This window comes from Perissodus microlepis, chromosome 1 (genome assembly GCF_051167445.1).
Source record: "Perissodus microlepis isolate ML-2025 ecotype Zambia chromosome 1, ASM5116744v1, whole genome shotgun sequence".
NCBI classification, from domain to species: domain Eukaryota; kingdom Metazoa; phylum Chordata; class Actinopteri; order Cichliformes; family Cichlidae; genus Perissodus; species Perissodus microlepis.
In genome coordinates, this window is record NC_140461.1 from 4634131 (window position 1) to 4652804 (window position 18674).

Sequence of the window (18674 nt, forward strand, 5' to 3'; positions counted from 1 at the left end):
AAAAAACCCGGACCGGGTCGCCTGGCCACCCTTTGTGCGGGTGTCCGCTCCCCAGGCTCCGAAAGCCTTGCCAGCCCATGTGATCGGGTGGCACCGCCCACCAGGCGTGTGAAAGAAAGAAGAAAAAACCCGGACCGGGCCGCCTGGCCACCCTTTGTGCGGGTGTCCTCTCCCCAGGCTCTGAAAGCCTTGCCAGCCCTTGTGATCGGGTGGCACCGCCCACCAGGCGTGTGAAAGAAAGAAGAAAAGAAGACGAAACCCGGACCGGGCCGCCTGGCCACCCTTTGTGCGGGTGTCCGCTCCCCAGGCTCCGAAAGCCTTGCCAGCCCTTGTGATCGTGTGGCACCGCCCACCAGGCGTGTGAAAGAAGGAAGAAAAAACCCGGCCGGGCTGCCTGGCCACCCTTTGTGCGGGTGTCCTCTCCCCAGGCTCCGAAAGCCTTGCCAGCCCTTGTGATCGGGTGGCACCGCCCACCAGGCGTGTGAAAGAGAGAAGAAAAGAAGAAAAAACCCGGACCGGGACGCCTGGCCACCCTTTGTGCAGGTGTCCGCTCCCCAGGCTCCGAAAGCCTTGCCAGCCCTTGTGATCGGGTGGCACCGCCCACCAGGCGTGTGAAAGAAAGAAGAAAACAAGAAAAAACCCGGACCGGGCCGCCTGGCCACCCTTTGTGCCGGTGTCCGCTCCCCAGGCTCCGAAAGCCTTGCCAGCCCTTGTGATCGGGTGGCACCGCCCACCAGGCGTTTGAAAGAAGTAAGAAAAAACCCGGGCCGGGCCGCCTGGCCACCCTTTGTGCAGGTGTCCGCTCCCCAGGCTCCGAAAGCCTTGCCAGCCCTTGTGATCGGGTGGCACCGCCCACCAGGCGTTTAAAAGAAGGAAGAAAAAACCCGGACCGGGACGCCTGGCCACCCTTTGTGCGGGTGTCCGCTCCCCAGGCTCCGAAAGCCTTGCCAGCCCTTGTGATCGGGTGGCACCGCCCACCAGGCGTGTGAAAGAAGGAAGAAAAAACCCGGACCGGGCCGCCTGACCACCCTTTGTGCGGTTGTCTGCTCCCCAGGCTCCGAAAGCCGTGACAGCCCTTGTGATCGGGTGGCACCGCCCACCAGGCGTGTGAAAGAAAAAAGAAAAGAAGAAACAACCCGGACCGGGACGCCTGGCCACCCTTTGTGCGGGTGTCCTCTCTCCAGGCTCTGAAAGCCTTGCCAGCCCTTGTGATCGGGTGGCACCGCCCACCAGGCGTTTGAAAGAAGGAAGAAAAAACCCGGACCGGGCCGCCTGGCCACCCTTTGTGCGGGTGTCCGCTCCCCAGGCTCCGAAAGCCTTGCCAGCCCTTGTGATCGGGTGGCACCGCCCACCAGGCATGTGAAAGAAAGAAGAAAAAACCCGGACCGGGCCGCCTGGCCACCCTTTGTGCGGGTGTCCGCTCCCCAGGCTCCGAAAGCCTTGCCAGCCCTTGTGATCAGGTGGCACCGCCCACCAGGCATGTGAAAGAAAGAAGAAAAAACCCGGACCGGGCCGCCTGGCCACCCTTTGTGCGGGTGTCCGCTCCCCAGGCTCCGAAAGCCTTGCCAGCCCTTGTGATCGGGTGGCACCGCCCACCAGGCGTGTGAAAGAAAGAAAAAAAGAAGAAAAAACCCGGACCGGGCCACCTGACCACCCTTTGTGCGGGTGTCCTCTCCCCAGGCTCCGAAAGCCTTGCCAGCCCTTGTAATCGGGTGGCACCGCCCACCAGGCGTGTGAAAGAAAGAAAAAAAGAAGAAAAAACCCGGACCGGGCCACCTGGCCACCCTTTGTGCGGGTGTCCTCTCCCCAGGCTCCGAAAGCCTTGCCAGCCCTTGTGATCGGGTGGCACCGCCCACCAGGCGTGTGAAAGAAAGAAGAAAAGAAGAAAAAACCCGGACCGGGTCGCCTGGCCACCCTTTTTGCGGGTGTCCGCTCCCCAGGCTCCGAAAGCCTTGCCAGCCCTTGTGATCTGGTGGCACCGCCCACCAGGCGTTTGAAAGAAAGAAGAAAAAACCCGGACCGGGCCGCCTGGCCACCCTTTGTGCGGGTGTCCGCTCCCCAGGCTCCGAAAGCCTTGCCAGCCCTTGTGATCGGGTGGCACCGCCCACCAGGCGTGTGAAAGAAAAAACCCGGTCCGGGCCGCCTGGCCACCCTTTATATGGGTGTCCGCTCCCCAGGCTCTGAAAGCCTTGCCAGCCCTTGTGATGGGGTGGCACCGCCCACCAGGCGTGTGAAAGAAAGAAGAAAAGAAGAAAAAACCCGGACCGGGCCGCCTGGCCACCCTTTGTGCGGGTGTCCGCTCCCCAGGCTCCGAAAGCCTTGCCAGCCCTTGTGATCGGGTGGCACCGCCCACCAGGCGTTTGAAAGAAAGAAGAAAAAACCCGGACCGGGCCGCCTGGCCACCCTTTGTGCGGCTGTCTGCTCCCCAGGCTCCGAAAGCCTTGCCAGCCCTTGTGATCGGGTGGCACCGCCCACCAGGCGTGTGAAAGAAAAAACCCGGACCGGGCCGCCTGGCCACCCTTTATACGGGTGTCCGCTCCCCAGGCTCTGAAAGCCTTGCCAGCCCTTGTGATGGGGTGGCACTGTTTCCGTTAATGAACAACATAAGAAGGAAAAAAAAAGTGGAATCTGTAATTGGAATCTGTAAACAGTTACTCAGAAAAGAATCCAGATGTTTCAAAATACTTCTCTGGCGAATGTTTCAGTTTTGCAAACATAATTGCTGCAATTAACGGACTAAAAGTCGTCACTTTTCAGCCCCATTTATGGATTTAAGGATCAAAGATTTTAAGGCTCTAAGGATCAAATTGGTGGTAAGATTCTAAATATATCTGCCGTCATTATCCCGTAAGCCAATTAGGTTGTCACATGACATTTTTGGATCCCGGTATCTTTTTTACTTGGACAATTTATCTGTAAAGTTTCAATCCCTGTCATCAAACCTCATCTGAGGACAAAATCCACAAGAACAACATAAAAAAAGAAAGAAAACCTACCTTAGAAACACGCCGGGTTAAAAGAGACGGCAGCACTGCAGAGGTGAGGACAGGCATCTGTTTGAAATAGAGAAAACCATAAGCACAGTCATACAGACACATACAAACACACAGGCTCTGAAAGCCTTGCCAGCCCTCATGATGGGGTGGCACCGCCCCCAGGCGTGGAAAAGAATGGTAAAAATATGGTAAATGGCACTTTACTAGTCCCTAAGCACTCCAAAGTGCTTTACACATTCAGTCATCCACCCATTCACACACTGGTGAGGACAAGCTACATTGTAGCCACAGCCACCCTGGGGCGCACTGACAGAGGCGAGGCTGCCTAACACTGGCGCCACCGGGCCCTCTGACCACCACCATTAGGCAACGGGCGAAGTGTCTTGCCTAAGGACACAACAACCGGGACTGTGATGTCATTATCCCGTAATGACATCACATATATAGGTTGTCACATTTATCAGTAAAGTTTCAATCTCTGCCCCCCCCCCCCCCCCCCCCCAAAAAAAAATGTGCTTTTGCAATAACCAATGTTTTCTACAGTCATTTGTGCTAACAGATGGCAGCATTTTAAAGCTGGGTCTTACTCTGCCCAGGCTGCTCTACCATAGAAGAAGAAGAATGTTGACCTACAGTACCTTGAAAAACTTTCACACATTTTGTCACTTTACAACAACAAACGTAAATGGAATTTTTCTTAGATCTTCTGTGACAGACCAACACAAGTTACCACATAACTGTAAAGTGGTATGAAAATGATACATGTCAAAGGAGCTTGCAAAGAATTTAAATCCCAGATTTAAACCTAGTGGGAGTATCCCCCCACAGAGGGACAAAAGGACCCCCTGATGATCCTCTAATCGCCTGAGCCAAGTCTGGGAAATCTGGGACTCCCCACCATTTGACCTTAGAACTGAAGAAGCTACTCGGATGAGAGGTGAAACGTCTTCAAGTAACTTAAAGAAGTCCAGACGCTTTTCTTTGCAAGCTCCTTTGACTACGATGACCTGGATGACTGAGAACCTTCACAGACAAAATGATACATGGTTTTCAGAATATCAAGCAAATAAAATCTGAAAAGTGTCATGTTGCTTAGCATTCAGTTCCCTGTACTCTGATACCCCTAAACAAAATCCAGTGATATCAATTGCCTTTAGAAGTCAACCAAATTAGACAAGTTTACCTGTGTGTAATTTAGTCTCATTATAAATACAACTGCTCTGTGACGGCCTCAGTAGTTTGTTAAAGAACATTAATGAACAAACAGCTTCATGAAAACCAAGGAACTCACCAGGCAGGTCAGTGATAAAGTTGTAGATAAGTTTAAAGCAGGGATAGGTTATAAAAAAATATCCTGAGCTTTGAACATCTCAAGGAGCACTGTTCAATCCATCATCCAAAAACAGAAAAGGTTTCCTACAACTGCAAACCTACCAAGATATGACTGTCCACCTAAACTGACAGACTGAGCAAGAAGAGCACTGGTCAGAGAAGCTTCCAAGAGGCACATGGTCACTCTGGAGGAGCTGCAGAATTCCACAGCTCAGGTGGGAGAATCTGTCCACAGGACAACTGTAAGTTGTGTACTCCACAAATCTGGCTTACATGGAAGAGTGGCAAGAAGAAAGCCAATGTTGACCGAAAGTCATAAAAAGTTCCATCTGCAGTTTGCCAGGAACCATGTAGGGGACACAGCAAACATGTGGAAGAAGGTACTCTGATCAGACGAGACCAAAGTTAAACTTTTTGGCCTATATGAAAAGCGCTACATGTGGCAGAAAAATAACACTGCTCATCACCCTGAACGTACCATCCCCACTGTGAAACATGGTGGTGGCAACATCATGCTGTGGGGATGTTTTCCTTCTACAGGGACAGAGAAACTGGTCAGAGATGATGGGAAGATGGATGGAGCTAAATAGATGGGAATTCTGGAAGAAAACCTGTTGGAGGCTGCAAAGGACTTGAGCTTGGGATGTAGATTTACCTTCCAGGAAGACAATGACCCTAAATATACAGTTAGAGCTTCAATGGAATGCTTTAGATCAAAGAATATCCATGTGTTAGAAGGGTCAGTCAAAGTTCAAACCTAAATCCCATTGAGCATCTGTGGCAAGAGTTGAACATTGCTGTTCAGACACGCTTTCTGTCCAATCTGTCTGAGCTTGAGCTGTTTTACAATGAAGAATGGGCAAATATTTCAGTCTCTAGATGTGCAAAGCTGGTAGAGACATACTCCAAAAGACTTGCAGGTGTAACTGTAGCAAAAGGTGGCTCTATGAAGAGCAGGGGTTTGAATAGAAATGCATGCCACACTTCACAATTATGTGCTACTTTGTGTTAATCTATCATAGAAAAGGTCAATAAAAAACACATTTTGTTTGTGGTTGTAAGGTGACAAAATGTGTAAAAGTTCAAGAACTATGAATAATTTTTCAAGGCACCGTAACTTCAAATCACCACACAAGCACACATCAGTTCACATGCATGTACACATATGCAGTTAAAGCATATGTGTACATGCAACTTCAAAAGTTAAAGTAGAGAAAGACTGCAAACCTTAGGAACAATATGGAATGAGTGATAATGTCAGCACCATTCCATGATTTAGAAATATTTGTTTCACTTTAAATCTGTTTTTTTTTTCTTAATTGCAAAAACTGTAAAATTTGAATTATCTTTTGTGTCACTTCAGTGTTCTGTCACTTCAATGACTCCCTCTTGTATCTTTGCTACACATTGGATATAATTTTTCTTATCACGATGATACATGATCTTTACTCTCAAATCATTTTAATGGCTTCTGAGGAAGTTGCCCCTCTGCTCCAAATTACTGTTTAATAGGCAATTTGTTCTTTACTCTAGTTTGTTCCTTGATTGTAAAATCTGGTATTTTTGCAAATTTGGCTCAGGGGGACCTGAAAGCCAGGAGACAATTTATTGTATTGGCCACAAACAATCTAATAGAGGCCCATTTCCCATAAATATTAATAAAGATTTCTATCAGAGCAAAAATATATATCTCTCTCTCTTAAGTATTTGCTCCTAACCACGTCCAAACCTAGCAGTCATATATAGCCTTTAATTAATCCTGCATTTTTTGTCAAAGATATTTGTCACCATGAAATTAATAGCTTAAAACGGCAACATATGAACAGATTCACTGAGTAATCAGAAAAGTTTAGCATGAATCTGGACATTAGATTTAAGCTTGAAGTTTTAACCTGATCAAATATCACTTGGTAGAAGCTCCTTACCGTTTGAAGAAATCTCTTCTCAATCTGCTGTCCTCTTTTGCTTGAATCTTTTTTTTTTCCATCTGAGACTGACGTTATTCCATGTTAATTATTTTTTCTCCGTGAAAAACACAGCAACTCATCTTATCCCGGGGTGCCAGGGCGTCGAGCTCCGGATCTCAGCAGAAAAGTGCCAATAAAAGTTGCAGGCCGATCCAGGTATCAGTTTGAAATAGGTTCTCCGCCGTTGGAACACGGTTCTGCGTAACCATGGTTACAGGGGACGCTTTGGAGCTCTGCTGCTCAGCAGCAAAAGATTTCAGGTTAAACTCTAAAACCAAATAAAATCAATATACTGTATATGTGTATAGTGTACCGCGTAAGCGTTCGTTTTCTGGAAGAGGCTGTAAAACGGACAGTTAAAGTGTGACCGATGGCATCCATACTGAGGTGAGTTGTTGAGGATATGTCGAGCTGTCGATAAGCACGGCTGTTTTTGTGCTGTTATTTACTGTTAGCCTGTTTTGGCTGGCGTTACTGAAGTTGTTTTCAACTGGATGTCACATTGTTGAACTCTGATGATTAATGAATAAACTCTCGATGTGACGATGGTAGAATGTAATTGTAACCCTGTGTTCATTTAGTCGTTTGATACCGTTTAATATCCAGTCCATCTGTTTGGTGTTTTGTTTTTAACATGCCCTGGAATAATTTAAAGTTTTACAATGCCGGTGATTTACGACTCTTTCGCGACAGTCAGCTGGGGAGTAAACTGTGGGGTTCTCAGAGGTAGCTCATGTGAGCCAGCAGTGACATCTGTACATGCAGTAGCCTTAAAATACTGATTATTTATTCTCCTGCTAGGTAAGAATTTGTGTTTTATACGTACATTGTTTCTTACTATATGTTATCGTTTGGTTATGTTATGATGTGTGGTTAATGATGATTATTAGTGTGCTAATCGTGAATAAGCTAGTAAGCTTGAAAATTAGCAGCCATGTTAAGCGGATTTCGGTGATCAAGTTCGTGTGTCACTGTTTGGAATATAAACCCATATGGCTTGCACTACTTTCAAGATGTAAGCTAAAGGGGTGTGTTTTAAAAAATGTGCAAGAATGACCTAACTCAGTGAGCGATGTGTGTTCATTGTACAGTAAGTTGTAATTTATGTTGTGCATTTGAACTAGCAGACTGCACTGTTGTTTAGGGGCTATGAGCATTTATTGGGCTGTGACCCAATCCAGCGACCGCACGCTTCGGAGTACGCGCAGTTCGCGTACTACGTACGGAAGTGCGGAAATGAGAGGCTTGTGAAATGGGACGGTCTGGCCGTCGTCGCGCTGCTCAGGTTGCCTAGCAACCATGATACTAACCGCGAGAAACGTTTCATACAGCATTGTTTGACAGAAATGAAGGAGAAAAATGTTTTGTTGTTCATTCATTATTTTTTTTATGACATCACTTTGATTAGCTGAGGCTGAGACCACTAAAAACATAATTGTTGGGCTTCATTTCTGTACTGAACAGTCATTTCAAGATTAGTTAGTAAATAACAATTAGCTAATGTTGTTCATGAGACTAAAGTCATCTCACTTTGCTAATGTAAATATAATATGGCCAATATTATATTTATTGTCAGATTATTATGATATATTACAGCAGTGAGCTTGAACTCTGTGTCAAAGATTCAAGTTGAAGTTATTTATATTTCCTATCACCTTAAATCTTCACTCAAAGACAAGTATCTTTGACAGTGTATATATAGATCAGGGGTCGGCAACCCTAGGCGAAGGGTTAACTGATGGCACGACCATAGCTGCACTGGCCATCGGGCATACCGGGCATTTGCGCGGTGGGCCGATGATTTTTTATTTTTTTTGTAACGTTATAAACATTGAAAGGTGGTGGATTGGCCAGATGCTGGTTGGTGTGTAAAAATAACTAAGTTGTTTGTTGGTGGCTATGGTGGAGCTTCCACAGACTCAGTAACATTAGCAAGTGGTGGAGGCCAGCAGGTGGATGAGAGAAAGGGGAGGCAAGAGGAGAGACCCGAGGCGGCCGCCGGTCTGAGTGTCAGGTGAACTGAACTTCAGGTAAGAAGTTATGACCATGCAGTCTATGTTGGTCAGATATAAACCAAGTTTAGGTGTAGTTTTATTTTTGTTGTGCTGACTTTTTACAGTCAGTTACAATAACTCGTACTGCGTGCTAGCTAGCATGATGGAGTTTCTATACAGCTGGGTGGGTGCTATGATACTACTGATAGTTAGTAGAGTTGCCAACCGTCCCGTAAAAAGACGGAATCGTCCCGCATTCAGAGAAAATATTACGCATTTCGTATTGAGCTGAAAAGGAATGCAGTTTGTCCCGTTCCATCCTACCTGACAAACCATCCTACCCATTGTTTCTGCGCATGCGCACAACACGAAATTAAGTGGCAAACCGTACTACCTTTGTGAATATTAGCCAGAAAAATATTCTGACGGGTAAAATTAAGTGCCAGACCATCCTACCTTTGTGAATGTGACCTACAAGCATACTAACAGCTAAAATTTAGTGGCAAATCGTCCTACCTTTGTTAATCTGAGCTAGAAGCATATTTTCACAGCTAAAATTCAGTGGCGAACCATCCTACCTTTGTGAATATGAGCTACAAGCATACTCTGATGGGCAAAGTTAAGTGGCAAACTGTCATACCAACTTAAATTTGTGCTGGAATTTTTCTGTGACAGCAGAAATGTGCATAAACTACTTATGGTAGGACGTTTTGCCAAAGTAGGATGGTTTGTCAGAACACCGTACTTCAGCTAGAAAGGAAAAAGACACAAAGCTGGATTTATTCTGTCGTTACGCTGTCAGCTGCCTCTTCTTCTCTCATTCTCTCCCCCTCCCTCACCTGTTGCTACTTCAATCATGAATCTGATCAATAAACAACAGCAGCACGTTTAAGCTTGATCAGGTGTTGTTAGAATTTATTTAATATTAATTTCTAGTATCAGCTGATGTTCGCTGGAGCCACAGCTGTAAAAGCTGCTGGTCATGATATCGGTTTGGCTATCTAGTGAGAGGGAAACGTGAAGATGAAACCAGGAGATGTTCTTACTGAATCATCAGAGCTGAACAGGTGATGGAGAAACAGGTTTACCTTTCAGGTGACATGAATGAGTTGAAGGGAAGTTATGAACTGTTTCTGAGAGACAAATAACACCAGGATCCTTTTCTAAGTAGCTGACAGCTGGTAACTGTGCAGGGGCGGCTCTAGCAAAGTTTTGCCAGGGGCCAGGTAGGGAATTAACAGGGAAAGGGGGCACAAAGAAATACTTCCTTATTCTCATTTAAAATGTCTAGCTGTTATTAAATAATTATCTGAAGCTTACAACCAAAGTTTTTATCTGACGTAAAATGTATTGGAAATCATACATATACCAACAAGACAGTGTACATCACTGTCACAACAGCATTTGTTTTCATTCAAAGGCTTTATGGTTTTCCTATAATACCTGGTGGGCCGGTCTCTAGTCAAAATGCCCGGGCCGATTTATTGTCCCAGTCCAGCCCTGGGCACGACACGCAGTGAATTAATCTGAGAGGGTGCATTAAAAAATAAATGGCCACGCCAGCGGTGCACATCGCAAATCAGCTCACATAGACACATTAATTGTGCCGCTTCTTAATGACGGTATCTTAGCTAACAAACCTAACAATCAGATTCAACTTGTAATTGGGTTAAAATAACTTAGCCTACTGGTGAGAGGGACGTTGTTAGCTTTCTACATTCCGACACTTCAAAAGCTTCAGGAGCTGTCCGCTCAGCGCAGCATCAGCACCGCGGAAATACACGGATACATCCGTAGACTCGAGACAGAATTCACAATGTGTTTTTGGGACTTTCAGGTGTATGGACCAATGTTTTCTTTTCTGATCAAACCAGAAATCTTTAATGAGCAGCTAGATTTGTCTCACATTAACTGGCTGAGTTAATGCCAGTTAATGCAACATCGAAGCAGCTGGAATCCACAGCTGGGCGTGTTCATGGAGCTGCCTTTTCATCTGCTGGACATCACTACCTGACAAGTTTAACTGTCTTCAGAACATTGCAGAGGCCTTATTGACAGTATTTGGCTCTACATATCTGTGTGAGCAGATTTTCTCTCACATGAGTGTCCTCAGGTAGCCGTCTGAATGCTGGACACTGGGAGACCTGTGTCTCTGAGTGGGAGACCAGAGATCACATTAACATGTGTGTCTCTGTATTAACAAACATGCCATATTGGCCCAGTTTATTTTTCTTATCATTGTTGTGAGGAGACCATAAATAGCATTTGTATTTTCTGTTGTACAGTTCATTTGTTGTTATGGATAAAAAGTGTCTTTTTCTTTGTTTCAAAATAGCTGATAACTATTCACTGATAGCTGCCAACATCTGCAAACAAATATAATTCTATAAAGTGGTTCTATATAGTGTGTAACTGTTCGTATAGAGCGTTATTAAATTTATTGCTAATGCAATCATATGGCACATTGACTTCTGAGGAAATTTTAGATGGCACTCGTCATCAGAAAGGTTGCCGACCCCTGATATAGATGTATCATATATAAGAGACAAATATTGTTTGTTTAATTTGTTGGCATTATTACATTTGGCTCAATGCTTACATATATGTGTAAAAACAAAATGTACGAGCTGTGATAACTGTGTCTGATAACATGAAGAGTAGACTGATATATTGAATATTCCTTTATTGGGTGAGAAAATCAGACCATGTCATAACTGCTTTAAGTCATACAGAATAGATATCAGAGCCTTAAACAGGCTGACTTCTGCTAAATGGGTCAAACTGGGCAGAAAGTCTACAAACACATAACATCCTTATATGTGATGTAACACTATAGATCAACTTACCTCAGAATATATAAAGCATATAAACAATTACAGCAATATGATGCAACAAACACAGCAGTGCTACTGATCCAAAATACTCAAAGCTTCATAGAACTGAAACAAACATTTATTTTTAGCTCCATTCTGCTGCTGATACATATTTTAGGTTTCTGAATATTAAACTTGTTGCTGCCTTTCATAGTGTGTAACTTGAAGGCCCTGAGTACTTTCTCCCACACTGAAAACACTGGAATGATCAAATTATTTGAACATTACCTAATAAGACTGATTCAGGACAGACAATTAGTTATTTTAAACTTTTCTAGCAGTCCTTCACAAACAGGGAACAGTCTGTCTATTCTCTCCATCTGTCAGCTGCTGCTGGCTCTTCCTCCTCCTCTTCCTCACACACTGCTGAGTTTGTCCTGGTGGATCATCAGGGGTGCAAAGCCTCACAGATGATGTGCAGCAGTGGGTCCCTCAGTCTGTCCTCACTCTGGACACTTGCAGTCGTCACACATGGAAATCAAATGTGTGATAAGCTGCAGGATTCAAACACAAGTGTAACTTATAAATCCATGTTCATACTTTTATTACACAATCAGAGAGAAAGAAACAGAGAGAGAGTGCAGGACAGACAGACAGGTGACAGTCTCAGGTGTATACACTGCTACAAAACAGCACAAGAGAAGGAGGATTTAGTGTTTGTGTTATTACGAGTGCTAAACAAGAAGAGTTCCCAGATGGTACAGTGGACACATGTGTGACTCCTGTAATTAAAGCATCTTTCTTTCAGCTTAACGAGTGAACCGTCAGCTCGTTCAAACACACGTTAAAGTCCGTTTGGCTCGACACCACCGAACAGAGGCAGCAATATAACATAGCTAACATTAACAGTGCAGCAAATCCTGCTTGTGCCGTGATATTCAGGACTGCAAACCGAGCAGCATCACTGACTTTCAGCTTGTTGTGTTTGTGGATATATGACTGACTTTAATTATCCATAAAATCATCACATTCTCTGTAAGATTAAGGTCGACTATTGAACGGCGTATATTTAAAAGTAAAGGCTTTAAAACCAAGTTAGTTGTACACATCACTAATGTCACATAACTCTGCTGACATGTGGCCAACAGTCATGTTTTAATGTTCTTCATTATTAAACATTCGCACATAAATAAGTGACATCATATTCAGTAAACTTACTTTTGAAAGTTTACTCTTCGGCTGCTCCGCTTCTGCCCTCTGCCGTATTTTTCGGCAAAATTATCCACACCCACCACCGCGCTATGAATTGTGGGATATATGGGACCACGAAGTGTACAGCGGACCACACTTCAAATTTGGGGAAATCGACGGCGCATTTGGAGTACACTTCAAATTGGGACAGCCGTCGTCACGTTGCTGTGACGTAATAGGTTTTAAAATGCGTACTCAGGAGCGTGCGGTCGCTGGATTGGGACACAGCCAAGGTCTGTAGCTGTGTCAGAGCAAGCTTGTGTGAGCCAGCGGTGATATCTGTACACGCAGTACCTTTAAAATACTCGTGTGTCATTCTCCTGCTAGCAGTGGAGGAGACTTTTCTGCTGAGGAAGAGGCCCTGCTGTCCTGCCATCTTACTGGTGCCATTGAGGGATCAGCGGCTGCTATATATAATTCTCGACCTCGAGTATTTGGACTGAAGGACTCACAGACACGTTTTATATTTAGCTCTATACATTTTAAAAAGATTTTTTAAAAATATTTTCTTATTCACAAAGGCTGTATGGAGACATTTTGGTTATTGCCACTTTTTTAAAGAGTAATCTGGCCAAGAGGACAGCAGAAATTGCAACAAATATAATAATAGTTCTCTAAACATATTTTAAGTGTCCCAAAAGGACTGGGTTGGTTTTAATATAGTTACAAAAACACAGAGTTATAAATATACTTGAAAAAATGGGTCGTTATTAAACTTGATATATACCCCTTTGTAAATCATGTTCACTAAAGTCTATTTACCAATATAAGTAAAGACATTGGAAATCAGTTTTTGTCAGACGATCACTTTTTGGCACAACACCGGAGGTAAAACAGGTATGATCCTTCATATCTGGAGTGTGAAGGTGCAGACATAAATTGAGATATCTCTGGGATGTTTAAGAGTTTAGAATTTCTCTGGTTCATTAGCTTTATTCAGATAATTCAGTAATCACTCAAGATTAGTTCACTAGTACTCCTGAATTCAAAGAAATAGTCAGGGTATTCGGCGCTGTGCTTTCCCAGTATTGGATGCCCTCCTCCTCTGGCACAATGATAACTCACAAAAGCTCCTTGGAGTAAGGAGATCAGGTTCAGAAGTGGTTCTTTCTAAGAACATATATCTGTATTTATAAATGACATATTAAGGATGAGTAATGCTTAAATAATGAGGAAATTAAGTAGTGACCAATGACACATTTAACAATGTGTCATTTTTATCCACTATTCTATGTTTATTTATGAGTACAAGATCCTTTTTTTTCTATCAAATAACCTAAAAAATGACTGACTGCACCTTTAAAAATACTAACTTAAATAAACCAAGATAACCCAGCAGTCCTTAGGAAATAATGTGTGCACTATGTCACTAAATTTATTGTCACTGCAAATGTAAAAGTAAACGTAAATGAACCACAGAGGAAATGACATGACTTTGAGGACAAATGTGATCAGGTGGAAAGTGAAAGCTGACTGATGTCGATCTGTGGCTGCATTAAATGTTGGCCTGTCCCGTATTAGGCATTCAGGATTTTCTTTTATGGCCATTTAGCTCTTATGGGATGAACTTGCTCAGTGCATTATTATTGGCTTTTCTACAGTCTGATATTTGTTTAATAATTGATTGATACAGTGCATCAAATAAGTTGATAAATAAGATGTTAAAAACTTCATCATATCAAACAGTGTAAGTAGATCACTTAGTAGTGTTTTTCCATTTAACACAGAAGATTCAGAAAATAATATTAAAACTGTCTTTGCAAAACTGTTAAACCAGCTGACAAATCTGCATTTTATTGTAGAGCATTTTTGAAAGCCCACATGAAGTATATGATCAAAGACTGGTTGGTCTGAGTGTGCAGGACAAGAAGATATCAGGACTGCAGGAGCGCATCAACATCACGATGGAGTTTACCAAGAAAATCGACGTAACTATGCTTTTTTGAACATTTATTTCAGTCTTACCTCCTGTAATTTAATTGCACAATTAGTTGACACATATAATATGCTGTACATTTTGTACAAACATGAAATAAGTTTGTGTCATAGGAAACTCAAAAAACATTTAGAAATGGTGATGAAAGGTTGAGACCACAAACCACAAAATTGCACAGCTACATATTTGGTAGCCGTGCACGCTACCACACACACACACACACACACACACACACACACACACATACGTGTGCGCACGTGTGCGCACACAGAGCAACTGACTGCTTGCATGTGAGGTCTTTAGAAGTAATAGTTATAGTAACTAATACACGGGTTACTTTGCATTCATTGAATTAGTACAACTAAAGAAGGAAAAAAAGAAAAAGCATCTTTTATATGTTAGCAAATCTCTTTCACATCTCTTGTCTAAAAAAAATTTCTAAATAGAGACATTCACTTAATTTCAACATTTTCCCTTTCTTTATAGTTCAAGAAGATCATTTCTTTATAACTCTTTTTGAATTGTTTTATCTTTGGTCATTGCTTTAATTCCATATTCAAACTGTTCTACAGTTTCACTCCATGCACAGAAACAAAAAGCTTTTTCTTGCAGTACATACCTTCCCTATATTGAAGTTACAAAAACCCCTTAAATTATAACTTCTTTCCAAAAAAACATACTCTCAATATTATTGCAAAAATAGTGAGTTTGTATGATCCCCATAAGCTGCATTGTGGATGATTCGAACAACTTTTTTTGAAGAGTACAAAGTGAATGTAATGTTTTTTAAGTTTTTCATCCATTATTTTCCCCAGTAATCAATTTTCACTGACTCTTTCAATATCAACACCAGTACTATTTCCAAATAACATAATTTTAGTTTTATTCAAATTTAATGATAATTTGTTTTTATCCAGCCAGAACTTCACTTTACTTATTTCATTAGTCATATGATCCAATAAATTCTGCTTCCATAGTGTTTCTGTTTTTTTGTTTTGTTTTGAAAGTGTTTGATGCGCTCCGATGGCACATGCATGTGGGTTTGGTATACAGCCTTTTGATTCTCTATTTCCTATCTTTCTCCTTTCATAAAATCACATTTGCAAGCATGTAAAATCTGCAGTTTAATGTATTTTTAATTAGTGAATATCTATGTAGTTCATGTGGTAATGAAAATATGTTGTTATAATTTTGTTGCAAAATCAGAATCATTTATCATTTAGAATCATTTTTTTTGGCCAAGTTTGTGCGCACAAACAAGGACGGTTCACTTTGCTCTCTGCATGCAAAGGAAAAACAACATTTTTGCCATGTTACGGCTCTTCTATATAAGAAATACACCGTTTAACCTACACATTCACTGATAGGGATGGGTATTGATAAGATTTTCACGATTCCGATTCCATTTTCGATTCTGTTTAACGATTCGATTCTTTATCGATTCTCTTATCGATTCTTTTTAAAAAAAGGAGAACACTAAGGTCGATTAGCTTAGAACTTTGTTTTATATCTTCTCTTTGAACAAGATAGAAATTTAGGAGTAACATGGCCTTACAAACCCAACAGTGAGATCTTAAGAGATCCACAGCCTACGGCTCTTCAATGGGGCGTCACAGGGTCCCCAGGAAAAAAAATTGTAAATGTAAAATAATAAAATAAATATTCTTCTGTAGCAATAACAAAGTATAAGATAAATTATTCTGTAGCAATTACACAAGAATATCCAGTAATGTCCCTGCCTACAATTAAACACATTCACTTACCGAAAATCCGGTGCATCTGCTGTGGCAAATGGGTGCAAGCCTTTTACTACAAACTTAGTCACTGCTCGGTGACATTCGTCTATCCCAGCCTGAAAGGAGACGCTACCGGTAGACTGCAGCGAGAACTGCCAGCATCTGAGCCAGCCAGACTCTCTCTCTCATCATGGTCACCTAAATGCACAGTAATGGCAGGTTTTATAATAAGGCAGATCGCGCTAACATAATATGCACTGTTAGTTGATTATTTACCTGCCGCATTAACGGGAGAGGACGTGCAAACGTTACCGCTGCTGCTGGGTTGAGATTCACGAGTCCGGAGCGGAATTAAAAACACGACATTCATTTAAGGTCATCGCGTGTTTTGTGAGCAAATGCTTTTGCATATTCGTAGTGTTTCCTCCCTTAAATGAAATATCTACTTTTCAAGTATTGCAAGTCGCCCTGTTGTCATCCGTTCTGGTAAAGTATAACCAAACTTTTGAGCGTTTGAGCCGCTTAGGCGCCCTGCCAGGTAAATGACGCTCCGCAACGTGGTGACGTCATTCGGGGCGACTGGAATGGAAAAATGGCAAACAATTCCAAGGAATTGAAACAGTGGGAACCGGTTCTCAACAAGAACCGGTTTTCGATACCCATCCCTATTCACTGAGTGTCAAAATTATGCATACAAATAAAATAACAAATAGAATTTGTTAGAATTGTAGATACATTTGTTGTGCATTTTCTTCTTTTCCTTCTTTTCAGTTTGGTGTCATTCTTGATGGTGCCACTAGAAGACACCAAAGTAAAAAGATTTCTTGTACAGAATTCTACCTCCACCTGCTCTGCTCAACTTGTTTTCATTCAAATTACTATCCTGCCATCCTTGAAAACAGTGCCAAACTGTAACAGTGCTGTCTGTTATTGTATGCCTTTCCTGTATTGCAGCTATGTTGTATTGGTTGCTCGTGCTTGATTACCTACACTTTGCCTACCTTAATTCTGTGTATTTCATTGCATGTTATTGTCTGTTGTTATGTTATGCTTGTTATGATTGTATAAAGCATATTTAGTTAATGCTTTATTTTATTTTTCAGATGTATTCAGCTGTTCTTTTAACTTTCTTTTTAGCCCTGCCCCCATTTTCTTCAAGGGACTTGTACCATCAGAAATAAGAAAGCATACTTAATAACTTAGCAGGTTAAATAAAGTTACATTTGCAGTGTAAAAAAATAATAAGTAAGACAAGTATTTGCTTCCAACATGTTGTACCTGTTGGTCTGTTGACCTGTCATTGAGCAGAAGGTGAAAAGGCTTCTGACTAATTGTTATAATACAAATAGTGCAAGATGATATAAACATGTGTTTTTCTCCACAGATGCCTGATCCTTCCATCACAAAGAAAAACCAAGAGATTTTAACACACATTACTGTGATTGGCTGTAGTATTTCCCTTTTTACTTTGGTCATAGCCATTTTGCTCTTTATTACAAACAGACAAAAATTCATTTTTTCATATTCTTCCCATCTTCATCAGTCCTTCCTCTTTCACATTTTTAGTACCTCCTGTAATCTGATTTGCCTCTGCTGTTGTCCCCTTTTCTCAAACATCCTCATACCTTTGACATATGACTAGCCTGTTTTTGTCTTTCAGTTGCCTTAAAACATACTGAAATCTTCCTCCATTCACTGGCATTCACTGATCTTCTTACAGCAAATGCTATTGTTACTCTATAAATAACTCTTCATCATTTCTTTCTTCTCTTGTTATGGTCTACCATTCCTCCAGTTGTGATATAGTATGTTACTTATCACAGGTCACTTCTCTGTGTGGCAGGAAACTCAGACAAGATGTCTCTATGAAGGTCCACATCAACCTTGTAATTGCCCTGATGTTCCTCAACCTGCACTTCCTGCCCAGTCAGGCAGTGGCAGCAGGGTCCTCCTCGGGGTGACAGTCAGACAAGTTTTTATTCTCCACCACACCAGAGAGGTAATTCTCTAGTCTTAAAAAGAATATATAAGTAGTAATCCATCAGTGTATTCATTGGAAACTATAAACTAGCAATGAAGTGTTTGTTGTTTTTTTAAATGACAATTTAAGGTCTCAAGTCAAATTTAAAATTGTCTGTAACCTGCTTCTATTCTATATTTGGCAAATCAGTTTGGGCAGAATAACCTTGACAAATTCAAGAAAGACATTTGTACCCTGGCTGGAGTCATGACTCTGCTCGGCATTACCTGGGGCCTGGTCCTTTTTTCATTCGGTCCCCTGACCACTCCTGCCCTCTACCTCTTCTGCATCTTGAACTCCCTGCAAGGTCTGTAAACTCTCTCTCTCTCTCTCACACACACACACACACAGTTGAGTATGTGGGTTCTGGCCGAGACTCAATATCTCATCTCAATATCTCTGTTCCTTGACACGGATGAAACTGATGACAAGGCTTGCTTTTCTAGTAAGGGAGCTGCTGCCTCACAGCATCACAGTGATTCCACCAAACGTTGTCACCCATGGTGCAGCAATCAGCACATCATGCTCTGTGTTTGCTCCACAATTTCACGCCATGCCTTAGGCAGAATCAGGAGACATTGCTGAACATAATGTTCAGGATCCAGTGCACATGTTGCTGACACAAGCTT

At 42.4% G+C, this 18674-nt stretch overlaps 1 protein-coding gene across 7 annotated transcripts in view; it reads left to right on the forward strand.

Moving 5' to 3' along the window:
* The first annotated feature begins 3505 nt into the window (after positions 1-3505).
* LOC146393179 (adhesion G-protein coupled receptor G5-like) overlaps positions 3506-18674 on the forward strand; it is a 22374-nt gene continuing 7205 nt past the window's right edge. For 2 of the 7 annotated variants that reach the window (XM_084927457.1, XM_084927450.1), the window contains exons 1-2: positions 14299-18024; positions 18196-18352. In XM_084927457.1, the coding sequence (XP_084783583.1) occupies positions 17833-18024; positions 18196-18352 (349 nt within the window). In that variant the 5' untranslated portion in view covers positions 14299-17832. The other 5 variants (XM_084927431.1, XM_084927422.1, XM_084927442.1 and 2 more) reach the window with 5 other exon arrangements.